Source organism: Podarcis raffonei, chromosome 2 (assembly GCF_027172205.1).
Source record: "Podarcis raffonei isolate rPodRaf1 chromosome 2, rPodRaf1.pri, whole genome shotgun sequence".
Taxonomy (NCBI): Eukaryota; Metazoa; Chordata; class Lepidosauria; order Squamata; family Lacertidae; genus Podarcis; species Podarcis raffonei.
This window is the reverse complement of record NC_070603.1, coordinates 64,569,676-64,586,413: the sequence shown is the minus strand read 5'-3', so window position 1 is coordinate 64,586,413 and position 16,738 is coordinate 64,569,676. Positions and strand designations below refer to the sequence as shown.

The 16,738-nt window shown below is 43.0% G+C and overlaps 2 protein-coding genes across 2 annotated transcripts in view; both read left to right on the top strand.

The window, feature by feature from the left end:
• GLRA1 (glycine receptor alpha 1) overlaps window positions 1–16,738 on the top strand; it is an 87,594-nt gene that overhangs the window by 18,525 nt on the left and 52,331 nt on the right. Inside the window, exon 2 of the mRNA XM_053377062.1 lies at window positions 13,294–13,424. Coding sequence (XP_053233037.1) covers window positions 13,294–13,424 — 131 coding nt within the window. The remainder of the gene's footprint in view (window positions 1–13,293; window positions 13,425–16,738) is intronic.
• SPARC (secreted protein acidic and cysteine rich) overlaps window positions 4,039–16,738 on the top strand; it is a 184,248-nt gene continuing 171,548 nt past the window's right edge. The window contains exon 1 of the mRNA XM_053377064.1: window positions 4,039–4,042. The gene's annotated coding sequence lies outside the window, so the exon portion shown is untranslated. The remainder of the gene's footprint in view (window positions 4,043–16,738) is intronic.

The following is a 16,738-nucleotide window of genomic DNA, read 5'->3' as shown; positions in this document are numbered from 1 at the left end:
AGGGCTAGGACTGTGTATTTGATAAAGGGGAACCATACCAGAATGAAGGCGTCTTCTTCTATTTATCCCCATGTCCAGTGCTTTTTTGCTTTAAAAAAAATGTTTAGGGGCATTCTTATTTTCCTACTCATATTGAAAAACTGCCCCTCAATGAGGTCAAACTTAGTTTCACAAATTGTTTAGGGGTATGTGTACCCCCAGGAAAAAAGCACTGCCCATGTCAGTTCCAGTTTATTGGTTAGTTTTTCTAATTAGTCTGTTTTCCATACAATTTGATACCATTGGTCCATGCTTACTCCTGACAGGGCTCTCAAAAACACATACACATACATACCCCACTCACACACAAAAACAAATCTCACTACAGCCAACCAAAGACAGCCAACCGCATCCTAGGCTACCCTCAACCTCTCTCACCACCAAGGAAATACAACAAGTGAATAGTAAAAGAACTCACACAGGTGATGCTGACACAAAACCCCACACATACACTAAGTAGAAGAATAGAAGCATTGCCACCCAACCCCACCCCACTCACCATTCCCCCTCCTCCTCTTTTCTTCCTAACCTAACAATGTAGGCAACGCTAATGTCTCACAACAAATGAAACTGATCTGTAGAAAACACAACTTGAAAAAAGAGTCAATACACATATTTTTGGAATGTGGCCTTGAATTCTGGTGATGCCTCTTGCTTTTCCAGATGCAGGATAGAGGCTAGTGTGTGGGCATGTGTAGAAACTATTTTACTATAAAAATGTTAAATGTCCATTTGTTGCCCCATCCACTTTTTGCCTCTGTGTTCTCTAGTACGTTGTCCAGAATGGAATGAGACCCTCAAGCTGAAAACTGTTACCCACTCAGTCTATATCATATTATAGCCAGTCCATTCTCTCTCACACATACTCCTCCCTCAGTCACTGCAGGTTGCTTTTCTTCAGCAGTTTGCACATCCTCCATGCCTCTTTACACTTCGTATGCTATTTGATCTTATGCTTTCCTTCTGCCATCTTCAGGACTATCAAATTTCTGGCTTTTTAAGACCCCGTAAAATGTGAGTCAGCAAGTCAAATTTCAAAATCGCTTTCCTTATCTTTACTTCTTACTTCTGTGATATTCTATCATTTCATTTCATTTGATAGGCAAAGAATTATAAGACACTTTATTTGGGATTTGTGTATGTTCATGTGGGTGCTTTTTGTTTTTTGTTTCTTTTTTAACAGATGAGGGAACAGAAGCAGAGGGAGGATATTTTAGCCACATTAGAAGCACTGAATGCTCCTGCATATCTTGCAGAAAACTACCCATTCAGAGGCCACACACGTCAGCCAGAAATACATTCAGAAAATGAGCCTGGCTGGTTTTTTAATTGAATTATATACAAATATTGATTGTGCTGCCCATTTTAATATTTAATCTCTCTCTCTCTTTTAAAAAAACTATGCTTTCTGAAGATTTTTTCCCCCAGGCATTTTAAATTACTGTCTAATTATTTTTATGCAGCAAGTGGCAGAATATATATAAAAACTGCTAATGCAATAATTAGAACTACACTTTGGAGAAAGTTTGAGGGCATGTGAGTCCTGTCTTCTTCAGGAATAGCCAATTTGGTGTCCTCCAGATGTTGTTGGAACACAACTCCCTTAATCTATTACCAATAGCCATATTGGCTGGGATTGATGGGAGTTGGAATCCAATAACATCTAGAGGGGTCCATGTTAGCTACCCTTGTACCAAAGTTAGACATGGGGAACCTTTTTAGTCTAGTCATGGTTTGAGGAAAATAGACTCATAGTGAAATGGGAAATCCTAGGGGGCCATGTCTGGACCGTGGGATGAAACTTTCTCACCCTTGATCTAAGTATATCGAAAGATAAGCTAGAGGCATAAGGTTACAAGGCTATAAATTGTCTGAGGAGAAAGAAATGAAGTACAGTAGAACCTCGGCTTGCGGACATAATCTGTGACAGAGGCACATCTGCAACTCGCAGTGTTCGCATCCTGAAGCACCGCGTCTGTGCAGGTTCTGGCATGATTCGCACTTCTGCGCATGCGCAAAGTGCAATTTAGCACTTCTGCACATGTGTGAGCGGCAAAACCCAGAAGTAACCCGTTCTGGTACTTCTGGGTTTCCCGCGGTCCGTAACCCGAAAACACGTAACCTGAAGCGTCCATAACATCAGGTATGACTGTAAGTATGTGCATGTACGGAAGACTCAGAAGGTACTGGACAGTCTGAAGTGGGTAGGTCAGAGAAAATATCTAACGAGAATCAGGGAGGAAAGAACCAGTTAAATATGAAAATGGGAAGAAACAGAAAAAGTTGTGCAGGTTAGGAGGAGATGTGTTTGAAGGAAAGAATAGCTAAAGCAGCTTCAAAACTGTCAAGAGTCGTATAGGATGACGCCAGCAGGTTCTGTTTTTCAGATACAATCTTGAGAAAATGGAGGGACACTCTCCTTGAGTCAGAGTACAGAGGGCATGATGCTGAGATGCCATATGAAAATATTCAGAAGGCCAATTTCTGATCCATGTTGTATGTTACATTGAATATCAGAGCTGATAGATGTATATCGGGATATACCATTTAATCACTTATTTTAAATAATAATATTTATTACTGAAGGAGCAAAGTTAGGTAGCTCACCAGTTGAGACTGGTGCACAAAACAGGAATGAATGCAGATAACTATAGTTAAAAATGATGTCTTGCTTTCTCATTTGGCATATTTATGAGGCATGTCCCTGATTATTGTTTTCCTGTGCTTCCCTTTGTCAGAGATACTAAACATCGCTTTATAAGCCGCCTGAGTGAGAAAGCTATTTATTTATACAAAATTGTATACCCTGCTTTCCCCTTTCAAACAGAAATCACTTGAATATATTTATGAAAGGTAGGTTTATATTGTGATGAAAAGTGCTACCCACCAATTACAGAGCAGCATCGTTGCTTGAAGTAAAAAGAGCCCTGGTGGAATCAGACCAAAGGCCCATCCAGCTCAGCATCCTGTTGTCACAGTAACCAACTGGAAGCCCACAAGCAGAACCAAAACACAACAGCATTCACTCCACTTTTCCTTTCCAGTTACTGGCATTCAGAGGCATACTATCCCTGATGCTGAAGGTAATTCAGCCTTATCCTCCACAAACGTGTCTAATCCCCTTTTAAAGCTCTTCGAGGTGGTGGCTATCATGACATCTTGTGCTGTGTGAAGAATTACTGCCTTTGTCGCAAATCTTCCAGGTTTTAGTATTATGAGATAGGGAGAAAAACCTCTTCCTATCCACCTTCACGGCATCGTACACTGTTTTCACACGCTTCTCCCAATTACTGCCTTTTACTCTCAACTGAAAAGCTCCAAATATTGTAACCCGTACTCCTAGGAGAGATGTTCCAGCCCCGTTTTTTATTTATTTTGGTTGTTCTTTTCTGGAACTCATTTCACTCTGCAATATGCTTCTTGAGTTGCGGCAGCAACACAAGAGATGAACATCAGCTGGTATTCTTGATGGCTTTCCTACCTTTGAACAAAAGATTACGATTCAGCCACAGTTAACAAGAATGGTGGATTTATGACAAGGCAATAAGGCACACAAGAAGTCAAAGTAGTTGTGTTGGGTCACAAGGAAAAAATGACAAATGCCTTTAGGTGGGCAACCAAATTATCACAGAATTGTGTGCAAGCATTTTAGCTGGTAAGCAAAGCGGGGGGGGGGAGAAAATGGGAGTGATGTTGAAGCCATGGAGTCTGTATCTGGGCACAGTCTTACAATAGAATGGCAGAGGGGATTGCAGACATTCAAATAATGATGCTTAGGTCCTCTGCAGTTATCAGATTGAACCAAGTGCTGGGTGGGGCTGATGAAAGTTGTAGTCCAAAACATCTGAAATGCACCAGGTTGAAGGCCATGTTAACCCTTGAGTTGAGTCCCCAAGCAGTTGCATAGTGATCACTGAGATCTAATTCCAGGTAGAACTTGCTTCCATCTAAAGAACAGTTTGCATCAAAAGCAGATTGGACTTGTGCTGGGCTCCTACAATAGGTACCAGTTCATCTCAATAATGATTCCTTGTGAGCACTTCCTGACCACTAACTTTCTAGTGGTGGCCATTGACCAGCAAAGCATGGAGGTTACTTTCTAACGTGGACCAACCCTCAGCATGCTTAAGAGTAGAGCTGCAGACACACTGGTTTCTTGGTGCGTTATTTTTGAATGAGTGGCCAGGGGTGGGGAAGGATGGTTAGATACGATGCAAAATATTATGACATTCAGCAATGTTGGAAAAGAGAAAGCTGCTGACAGTTGACAGAGAATGTGTGAAAATGCTCATAACTAGTAGCACCATTCAGAGTAGCTAAGGTCCACGTGCTTTTCTATGGAAAGGAAGGGTTTATGAAACAAATGTGCCTGATTCACCTGCCATGGATGGGGGAAACCCATGAATGGCTTGTGCCCTGTTATTTTTGAGAAATAATTCCGCTACCCCATTGCAACATTGATCTCCGTGTTCAGGAAGCACTGCAGATGACAAGAGTCGATGTGCTGCAATGGTTAGAGTGCCAGACTCTGACCTGGGAGAGTTAGCTAAGTCTTCTGCAGACCTTCCCCACCCACAAAATGCAGAAATCAAAAGCGGAAGCAAAACATCCTTTGTTGAGGCCTGCAAGTAAAAAATGGTAGCCCTAATTACCTTATTTGCAGGTGCCTCCATTTCGCTGCAACTGTAATCAATGGCATTTTGCAAAATCCAGCCCTGCCTAGGAGACTAACTGATTCAAAGGACTGATGATAAGTTGCAGGAACCTTGCATTTTCAGCTGTGCCATTCAAATTCCATTGTGGCATTCAGGCAGCCGTGTAGCTAGCCGCTCGGGTGCCTGGGGTGGTGCACGCCCCGCAGCAGGGGGCAGAGTGAACTGCCCATAGGGCAGGGCAAGCTGTCCATGGGGGCGGGGCAAGCCAAAGCATTTTGCATGGAGTCTGTCCGCAGCCTCCCCCTCAGCTGTAGGGCGGCTGAGGAGGTGGGCAAATGCAAGCACTAAGCGGCTCAAAAAAGCAGTGCAGAGCTTGCAGGCATTACACCCACCGCCTCCCCCTCAGGAGAGACACATGGCTCAGGCATGCTGCAGGCCCCGCTGTGTGACGCCCAGTGTCCCCCGCCTCACCTAGCTATGCCTCTGGATTAGGCAGATTCATGGAGGAGAGGGCTGTTGAAGACTACTAGCCATAAAGGCTGTGCTCTGCCTGCAAAGTTGGAGGCAGCAATAGGAAGCGGTGTGCAGTGGCTGCGAGAGTTATTTTTTCAAAAACACATATTTTTGCCATTTTGTCACCTCCCCCCTCAGTGATGACACCCGGCGAGGACCACACCCACCGCACCCCCCTTCCTACGCCACTGCATACAGGCTAAGACAGCTGCTTGCTCACACCAACATGAAATAAATTAAGTCATCTCCAACCACTTTCTTGTGTCACTTCCAAAAACCCATCTCTTGAAGCCTGAGAATCACTGACTAGGTAAGCAATCAATTGAAACTACCTCTAAGCAACATGGAACTTTAGAAATGATCAGGCAGCAAACAGCCAAATGAATATCCAGTTGTTAAGAATGTGTTCCAAAGAGACCCCTATTTAGCTCACATCTTAAAAACAAGTGGATTGCATGTGCTATATTAAGCCTTTCTGACTGCAGCAAAACCTCATTTATCCAGAAAACCCATATGTGGGCCATTTTATTATCCTGTAATATTTGTCACAAAAGTATATTCCACCACCTCCATAGGGATCAAAGCAGTTTACAATAAAAAGGCACTAAAATTGAATGCACATAAGGAATCTAAAACGTTGATAAGATTCAATAAAAATACCAATTGCAGCAGACAACTGGATCAAACAAGAATAGTACTAATAGCCCCAGAGCAAACCCAAATCAACAGCAATCATGTGTTCCTATTGAAATACAGAAGCAATTGCACGCACAAGGCAGTGGTGGATACTGGAGTCTCAAATTTCAGTAGCACCCTTTGTGACATCAAAAATTGGCACCCCCACCTTCTTTTATGCATCATAGTTGTGGTGCCCCTCAGGCTCTGAACCCAGTGTGACCGAACCACCAGTTGTGCTTCCCTAAATCCACATATGCATAAGACCAGGAAGACCCATCCATTAGTTAGCATCTTGGTAACTACTGTTGTGGCTATAGTCACTGCTCTTGTATCTGGCCAAATCCAAAAAGTGGAGGAGAGATGAATCTTAAATTTCAGTAAAGGCTGTGGTAGTGTCACAAAATGCAACAGCAACAGCGGTGGCAAAAGCAGCACACGTGCGTTCTCAACATTTTTCAAAGTTGTACTATGTGAGCATGCTTTGTTTGACTCCACAGAAACTAAATAGGGCTTTGGCTGTAATATTGTGTACTTACTATGTGCAGGAATTCAGCTCTCTGTAAACCTTATTTTTAATTTTCTGTGAAAAACACTATACACATGTGCAAACAACCACTTGGCAGTCCACCCCCTTTTCTCTCTCTCGTTCTACTGCCACATTTATTTATTTATGATATTTATATTTTGCCTTTCCTCCCAGGAGTTCAAAGTAGCATACATGGTTCTCCCTCTCCCCATTTTCTGCAAATCATATGATCTACCAGGGTATCCTTCTGGTTCCTCTACTCAGATCATGATGATGATGATGATGATGATTTTATTTATACCCCACCCATCTGGCTGGGTTTCCCCAGCCACTCTGGGCAGCTTACAGCACAGACATACATCATCTACAGTGTTTTTGATATTCCAGTAGGAATATGTGGGGAAAGTTGCTTTATGCTATGAACCACCCTGAGATCTACAGGTGTATGGCGATATACTACATACATACATACATACATACATACATACATACATACATACCAGGGTTGCTCTTATACTTCTCACATTCTACTACCCGTCTCACATTCTACTACCAGCTGCTCTGGATAAAGCTGGACACATGTAAGGGGGCACTAATCAGACAAAAGTAGCACAAACTTCAGCCCTGTTTGGTTGGCCAGTCAGTTATTGCCTTTTCACTTTCCTAACATACCAGAATAAATTGCATCCCTATGAATAGAAAACCAGCTGATTTAGCTTGGACCTTTTATCACATTTTAAAGAAAACTATAAGCTTTATGCATCTAATTCCTTTGGAGTTGTTGTTTTATAAAACAAACAAACCCCAAACTCCTAGATATTTTATTGCATCATTCCCTATGGTCTCCCTATAGCCCGTAGTTAATGAGAAGAAATCAGTATATTGCATTTTCTGGCACCTCTCTGCTGAACTGGCAGGATTCTTTGGGCACCAACTCATTTGCTGTTTAATTGAATTTTTTTTTCTCCAGGCTCATTTCCATGCAGAACCTCTTTTGGAATGCAGATTTACAGCCCAGTATTGATTCCCTCTCTCCCTGTTTTCTCCTGAGCTTGCAAAGCAAAGATACCAATTTTTAAAGCAGCCGCAGCCCATATTGCTCCAGGGAAGATATCTGCTTCCAGTGGAATAATTGTTCGGGCCTCTCTAAAACAAGTGCTTCCTTATTCCTTTGCACATATGTGCATGCACACACGCAGACATACAAATCTGTGCAGCCAGCTTTGGATAGGGTAGCCAGATGATGCAAGATCTACCTGCCAAAATCCCCTCTCCCGCATAGTTATCAAAAGTGCGGGCAACCTGCCTCCTTTTTCACCTCACTATATTTAGAGTACACTTCAGAGAAATAATACCACCATAAACATCTTGATTTGACTGGGACATCTCAGAATTACAGAAGCCATTGCATCCTGGAACATTCATTTCTCGGTCCAGTGCTCTCGCACAAGTCATCTGGCTCTTCAAGAGTGTGGGATGAAAAGGACACACGTTCTTGGGTGCTGTGCTCTCAGCTTGCACCCATGTACCACTCCTCCTCTGTGTTATGTGGTCTGAGCGGCACCGGTTTCTGGAAGCACATCATGAGATCAGACCTGGCAAAAAATAAACCATGGGGGTGGAGTCACGGCAGCCCTCATGTGTGTGCATGTGTGTATTGTGGGCTGGCGAGCAACTGGGCAGAGAGGCGAAGCAGTGGTGGGCGAAGATGCACAAGGGTGGAGACCATCAGTGGGGTGGTGCTGGGGGGAAGGGAGTTGTGAGTCCCAAGGGGGGGAGCAAGTGAGAGGGGTAGGGCCTCTGTCAAGGAGGAAAGTGGGGGTCACTGAAAAGGGTTGGTGTATCTGTGGAAGGGTTCGGAGGCATTGGTGGGATTGTGGGATTTCAAGTGTGTTGAGGGACTGGTTCATGTTCCAATTTTCCTTAGACCACATAACACCAGTCCTGAAAGACGTACACTGGCTCCCAGTACGTTTCTGAGCACAATTCAATGTGTTGGTGCTGACCTTTAAGGCCCTAAACGTTCTCAGCCCAGTATACCTGAAGGAGCATCTCCACCTCCATCGTTCAGCCCGGATACTGAGGTCCAGCTCTGAGGGCCTTCTGGCGGTTCCCTCAGTGCAAGAAGTTAGATTACAGGGAACCAGGCCATCTCAGTAGTGGCGCCCATCCTGTGGAACACCCTCTCATCAGATGTCAAGGAAATAAAAAACTATCTGAATTTTAGAAGATATCTGAAGGCAGCCCTGTTTAGGGAAGTTTTTATTGTTTGATGTTTTATCATGTTTTTAATATTCTGTTGGGAGCCGCCCAGAGTGGCTGAGGCAACCCAGCCAGATGGGCAGGGTATAAATATTATTATTATTATTATTATTATTATTATTATTATTATTATTATTATGTTGGAGGGTATGGAAATATAGCCTCCTGGTTAACAGAGCCCCCAGTGCTCTCATGTACGCCAGCATACACACAAAGCACCTGTATTTCTCTAAGATGTCTTTGTCTATTCATTCCTAGGAAAACGGCATATTTTCATGTGTTTGTCAGGGAGGTGAGGAAGGTTCCTGTCCATTGAAGTGAATAAGGAACGCTTTACCAGCAGAAAAGATCCATGCTTAGTCTGGAATATCTACATCCTCAAGGAATCACTGACCTGAGATTCAAATGTGGAGTCCGTCAGATGCTTTTCTCACACTATTCTCATGAAAATAAATGGCTCTTCTAAGGAAGCAGTGCTTGGTAGAATGCACCCTAGATATATGTATCACCTTAAATGAACAATAAATGAACTCATTCCAGAGCTGGAGGCACTCTCTGTGAAAGAGCAGTGCAGGCAAACAGAACCCTGATTTCATATTCCAAATCATTTCTGGTCATAAATTTGTATCTTCCAGAGGCAGAGCAACATCTTTACTGATGAAACAAAGGAAAAACAAATTTAAAGGAGGGGGACAGAGAATAAACTCAGAGCAGTCAATTGTAATTTGCATGAAATTACCCCATTCATAATTCCCTGGATGTCACAGAGTGTTCACGAAGGTCAAGGGGCTGGAATGTGAAATGGGGCACTTTGCTATCCACCCACCATTGCAGCCAGAATTTGGCAGGATTGTACTAGAATGTGGATTCTATCTCCTTTAAATCACTGGTTACCTGTGACTTTTGAATATATAGGTAATCATTTTCATGTAGGGGAAGGGCAGTACCTCCATGGTAGAGTATCTGCTTTGCATGAAGAAAGATCTGTGGTTTGATTCCCAGCATTTCCAGGTAGGACTAGGAATGTCCCTGTTAAGTTGTGGGTGAACATATCAGACGACACAGCGATTCTTCAAACAGCTCTTGTTTATTCACAGGCCAGAACAGAACTGAACTGAAGGGTTCAGCCAGCCTGCTTATATAGAGCTCCACTACAACGCAACAGTACCACTTTCTGTAACTATCCAGTCACTGAACGTCACTTTCAATCCCTTATTTGCATATGCGGACTGAAGTTCTCACCCTGGGCCAGCCTACAGTATCCCCCTGCTGGCCCAGGGTGAGAACTTCAGTACATAACAGTCCCCATCCTGAAACCCCAGAGAGAAGTTGTCAGTCAGTGTGGATGAACTAGATGAGCCAATTTTCTGATTCAGTATAAAGTAGCTTCCTATATTTATATCTATATAAACTACACTTTCGCTGTTTTTTAATGAGAGTAATAGGTTTGCTTTATGAAATGAGTGATGGGTTTCCACACACACACAAGGCCCGTTTAAGATTCTGAGAGGCCAGGAGGCTACATTGCCCATAGAGGCTCCCCTGCTTCCTCCACACTCCACCCTGGTCAGTGTTGATTTTTCCTCAGTTGGCACATGCTGTTGATGCTGGACCCTCCATGTGTGAGGCCCAGAGCAATTCTCTCTCCCTCACCCCCCCCCCACACAAAAAGGAAAAGGCCCACCCTGGACACACACTCCTCTGAACCATAAACATTTTATGAAATGGGATATGTCAGGAAACCTGCAAAGGGCTTCCAAACAAACCTGCCGTGTGTAGAAAATATTCTGTAATTCAAGAAACAGTTGTGGCCATTATTGTTTTACTCTCCGCAAACATAGCCAAGTCACAAGTGTTGTTAAGCACAGTGGTACCTCAGGTTAAGAACTTAATTCATTCTGGAGGTCTATTCTTAACCTGAAACTGTTCTTAACCTGAAGCACCACTTTAGCTAATGGGGCCTCCCGCTGCTGCCTCACTGCTGCACCACGATTTCTGTTCTCATCCTGAAACAAAGTTCTTAACCCAAGGTACTATTTCTGGGTCTGTAACCTGAAGCATCTGTAACCTGAAGCGTCTGTAACCTGAAGCGTATGTAACCTGAAGTACCACTGTACCTGAGACAATTATTGCTGTCGATGAAAGGAGTGCATTTCTACTCTATAGGACTGGCAAGGGGATCTTTTTGCACCCAATTACTCTTCCCTAGAACCAACACCAGGAATTGGCATTGTTAGGCCAACACCTCAGCAGTGAGCCACCTGATGAACGGAAAAATCCTCCACCTTGTTCCTCCATGCTGTTGCCCTCCCCTTCCCATTCTGAACACAATAAGCTAAGAGCCCTGCTAGGTCGGGCCAATGAGACATCTAGCCCAACGCAGTGGCTAATCAGATGCAGGATCTGAGTGTGACAGCACTCCCCACACTTCATGGGGAATACGGCTGTCAGTGGCTACTAGTCATGATGGTTATGCTGTATCTCCGCTGTTAGAGGCAGTATGCCTCTGAATACCAGCTGCTGGGAATCGCTGGTGAGTGGAGTGCTGTGGTGCTCAGGTGCTGCTTGTGGACTTCTCAGAAGACACCTGGATGGTGGACTAGATTGGCTTGATTCAGCAGGTTCTTCTTAGGGAGGGAGGCCATCCTGCCTAAGGGCCTCCCAGAACCTGGATCTGACCCTGATCCCTCAGGCAACACCATCTCTCCATAATCAAGCTATAGAAGCATGGCCATGCAACTGTGTATCTGTTCTGGCCATCACATTCTCCACTGGCCAAGCTAGTTTTTATCAGCCTGGTCAATTAGCTCAACCAGCTACCGTAATCTAGACAAATGTCTGAATGATTTCTCTTTTCAGCCCACAGAGAAGGAAGGAGTCTCTCTAGGGCAAAAGCAGCAGGCAAAACTCCCCAACTACAGTAAATGAGTATTGTTATGGGAGATGTTTCTCTGCTGAAAGGTGGATGCAGTTTATTGTAAGGGTGCATCAGTACAAACTCTGAATACAATCCAAGATATTTTTATGCCTCTATTTCCTAGGAAGGTGCTGTAGGATTTATACATTGGATTCGCACTATATGTGAATGATTTACACAATCCCCATGAGATCTAGTCCCTTAACTCACTTCCCAGCCCTTCTGAAGTCATTCATGATTCTACCTTCATCTCAGATGGTGGAGGGAGGGAGGAGAGCCAATCCTTACTGTTGGAACACCAAGCTCTTAGAAGCTGAATCAGTAAAACTCATGAAGGGATGAGGTCTGGATGTCAGATGGGTACCTTCATATTCCACACACTCATAACAGTCAAATCCCTGATACTTAGTTCCTTGTGGGTTGCTTCATTGTTTAGACTTACATGCCTTTTAGGTCCCGGTACGTTTCCAAGCAGAATTCAAAGTGTTGGTGCTGACCTTTAAAGCCCTAAATGGCCTTGGCCCAGTATACCTGAAGGAGCATCTCCACCCCCATGATTCAACCCAGACACTGAGGTCCAGTGCTGACCTTCTGGTGGTTCCCTCCCTGCAAGAAGCGAAGTTACAGGGAACCAGGCAGAGGGCCTTCTTGGTAGTGGCGCCCACCCTGTGGAACACCCTCCCATCAGATGTCAAGGAATAAAGAACTATCTGATGTTCAGAAGACATCTGAAGGCAGCCCTGTTTAGGAAAGTTTTTAATGACTGATATTTCAATGTATTTTTAATGTTTTGTTGGAAGCTGCCCAATTATTATTATTATTAATGCAATTTCCAGACTAAACACTATGGTTCAGATTAAGAGAAGTCAAGTCTCACCTACATCCCATTCAATTGAATGGGGTAAGCAAATTACAAGTACCTGAAATGTACTGATTTCATCAGGACCTAGACATGATTATCTGTAACACTCCAACTGATGCATCAATGGAGGGGTGAAGGCCAACGTTAAATCTGATCTCTGTGGTCTTTGGTGGGTTTGGATTTGAGACTGAGAACTGAGAGCTGGGATCAAGACTGAGATATCTTGATCCCAGCATGGCAGCCAACTTTCTGTAATGAATAATGACTAACCTAGATAGGAAAAATCACAGGCCCCTGAAGTGTCGCCACACTGTGCAGGGAATTTAGGCTCCAACTACCTATTAAAAGAAATGGAAGATGACAGAGCTCACACACTCTGCCCACTCTTTAGAAAATGAAAATGTCAACATACTGCACGCTCTCCTCTGTTATTTGCCATGTAATTACATGGTAATTGATGCTTCATAACGGGGGGAAAAATGCAAAGTGTGTTTTCCCACCAGGATACAATGCCAAAGTTCACATTTCTGATTTAAGTCGGCCTCCAGGTCTGTACCTAAATTAGCAGAAGGATTTTCTTCATTCGTCATCTTGCTTGATCTTGGGTAGCAGTTGGGATTCTGTGTTCGGGAATGTTTGGGCTGAGCAAACAAATTAGCAGAGACCAGCTTCATTAAGAACCCACAGAGGTATTTGTCATGGCTTATAATGGGAACAGTGTGCTAGCTGCAATGAATTCTGATCCCAGATCCTCACAACATGGGGCAAAAGATACAATTTCAACAGGAGAAGAAAAGGCTTCTAATTAAATCTCTGCTTGCTCTCTTCTTTTCTGGCTCAGCCTCGCCGCTTCCAAAGAAACCGGAGCAGCAGCCCGATCCGCTCCTAAACTTATGTCCCCTTCAGATTTCCTGGACAAATTGATGGGAAGGACATCAGGATACGATGCCAGAATCAGGCCCAATTTTAAAGGTATGCAGTCACTCTTGGTTTCTATTTCACCTCCATTTTGTTTTAGATCAGAACATGAAATTTGGGCTTCTTTCACCAGATTCTGTCTGTGGGACAACAGAGCTAGACCCTGCTCCTAGATAATTAACTGCTGCCCTGTGTTTCTTCAATTCCTCCTCTTCTTCCTGTGACCACAACTCATGATCAAAGCTAATCTACAAATGTTGCAGGATAAAGCCTAAGAATTCTGAGGTGGTGGTAGAATGGACTGAAACGGTTTAAGTTTCAGAAACTGACAAGAAATTATAAATGCTCGCCCTCATAAGACAAACAAACAAAAGATTTACCAAGCAGAAAGCCAGCATTTCAAGGAGAAATGTTTCCCTACCACACGATATCTACTTGCAGTGTGTGTGTGTGTGTGTGTGTGTGTGTGTGTGAGAGAGAGAGAGAGAGAGAGAGAGAGAGAGAGAGAGAGAGAGAGAGATTAATACAGTGTATTACATAGGAGAGCATTAAAAATGTGATTCCTCTGGAAGCAGTATACACTGTCTCAATCCATTCTACCCTTTTATGTCCAGCTCATTTTGCTGCATGTGTAGACCTAGCCTAAGTCTGTTTCCTGGACAGGATGAAGAGCCATGCAAAGGATACTCTTGGAGAAACAAAATACTGAGAATTTCTATCAAGGAAGGATATACATATTTATAATTTTTAAATTTTAATTGGAAATGATTTATACTGAATTAATCCTTTTTTTAAAAAAAGAATCCTTTTCTAAAAATCCACAAGCATTACTCCTGGGGTTAATAACAATAGAAGTCTCCCCCCCCCAAAAAAAAGAGAAATAAATCTATTTCTATATGCGACAACAGCTCCCCGTGTATTACTAGTGCAAAAAATGGAAAACAGATAAAGTACAAACAAATGAGGAATGGCACATTACACTGTTAGAATATGCGGAGCTAGCAGGGATGACCACTAGAATAAGAAATCAAAATGATGAAAGATATAAAGAGGACTGGATATTGTTTATGGAATATATGGGAAAGTATTATAAGCGAACAATTTACCTAGCAGGATGGTAAGATTTTCAGCAGAGTAAGAAAAAAATAAGGTATATAAAAGTTGTTTTCTTAGTTCACTGGGTGAACTAAGAAAATGTGGGGAAAAGAGGGGATAAAAGGAAACATGGAAGGATAGGCTAGGTCACAGTGGTGACCAAACCTTTTTCAAAGAGGGGCAGATTTGATGAAGTGAAGGGCCATGAGGGCCAATAAAGGGCCAACCAATATTGTTAACCTTTTTTTAGGATTGAAGTTGTTGAACTTTTTTATGGTTTTACCCCAAAGTTGTTGGACTTTGGACAAGCCTGGGCTAGAAAGCCGATCAAGGAATGTTTTCTGAATTTTTGTCTATTCTTTGAAATCTTAAAAAAGATACCTTTTTCTTTATTTCAGAGATTTTTCTTTATTGTATCATCTTTGTTCATATTTTGCTGATATGGAATCCTATTAGAAAAGCAAATAAATATGAGAAAAGGAAGGATATATATTTAATTTCCTCAATTCCATGAAAGTCTCCACAGAATGGTGTTGATTTATAAAGAAGCACAAGAAATTACTTAAGCATCTATTTAGCACAATGTTCTGTCTATAATGGAAAGTCCGAACAACCCTGGGTTCTGAGTATTCTGTTCCTTGCCATCCACTTCCATTTGCCAGCAGTTTAATGTAATAGGCACCCACTGAGCATATCAATGCTTGCAGTGAATATCCTACCCACTGGTCGTCAAAATTCTGATTGCCCACAAAAGAGGATCTTATCCAGAGTTTGTTAGAATCTTTTTTTATGGCAGACTTCCATGAAACTAATGTACTTTGTTGGGATGGCGGGGGCGGGGGGTTGTCACTTGCCTATTTACAAACTACCACATGCTGATTTAATTTTGACTGGCTGCCTTTTAGCTGTAGTGATATGCTAAAAGGATAGCATATTTACACGCCATGTTTTCCGATCTATGCAAAATCCCATATATTTCAATTACTCCCCTTATAGCCTCTGCATTTAATTTAATGTCACAACTAGCTGTAAGCATCTCCTGGCAGTACGGAGGATTATAATGCATAATCTCAACATCTTGATAGAAACAGCTGTGAAATTCACAGGCTATGATCCAAATGCACCATACTAAGATTAGATTCATCAATGGATCTGAGATTCAGGTAGGTAGCCGTGTTGGTCTGACGCAGTTAATCTGAGTCAGTCATAACTAACTTGTCCATTGATTTCAACAGGTCTACTCTGAGTGTGAGTCATTCCCTACCCACAGACCTTTCATGGGGTTTTCCTTATTTTTCAGTCAAAGTTCCCCTGCATGTGACCTGAAACCACCCACACACATATACACATCATTGTCTCTTTTGTGGTACCACTCATCATAACTATGAACCCAATCCCTCTCGCGCACAGCCAATCAACCAATGTAGCCATAAAGATTCGTGACTCATCTTTTGTGGTATGTGAAGCACGAGTAAATGTATACACATTTTGACAGGCAGAAGGAAGAAAAAGAGATGAAAAGGTGAAATGGAATTAATATGCACGTGTATTTAAATTATGGGTGCTAATACACATTATGATTGCTGCAGGAAAGTGGTGTTGTTTCTGCAGCAAATGTGTCAAGTGTGGAAGACACATAGGGCCGGCCCACCCATAAGGCAAGCCTTATGCGACAGCCAAAGGTGGCAGGATCCACAGGGAAAGATGTAGATCTTTCTCTCCCCCCCTTTCTTGTTCCTGGAGTAGATATTCACTCATCCCTCCTTCCCTGGGAGGGTGTGTGTGCCCCATGTACATATATCTGGGACTCGACACATATACACAGAAGTTTAGAAGCATGTATTATTTCCACACTTTATGACAGTGTTCCCCAACCTGCTCTCCAAACATTTTGTACTACAACTCCTATCATCTCCAGACATGCTGGCTGGGGCTGATGAGACCTGTCATCCAAAACATTTGAAGGGCGCTAGGTTGGGAAAGGCTGCTGTATGCTTTTTATCGCAAAACAAAATACCACTGGTGCTGCACTAGGGTTTCCTGCCCACCAGTTTAGTTAGTGGGGGACGAAGAGGAAGGGATCAGAGTTAAGGTGCTTTTAGATTGTCCATTGCTGCAGTAAACCCACAGCTGATCTGAGACAATTTCATATCACATGAAAGAATTTGCCCTTTGACAAATACGCAGCAGCTGCTCCAACATCAGCCTTGGGCAGTCACTCTGCATTTTGCCAGAGCAGTCACCCAGGCAAGACTGGCCAAAAAGAGCTGCTC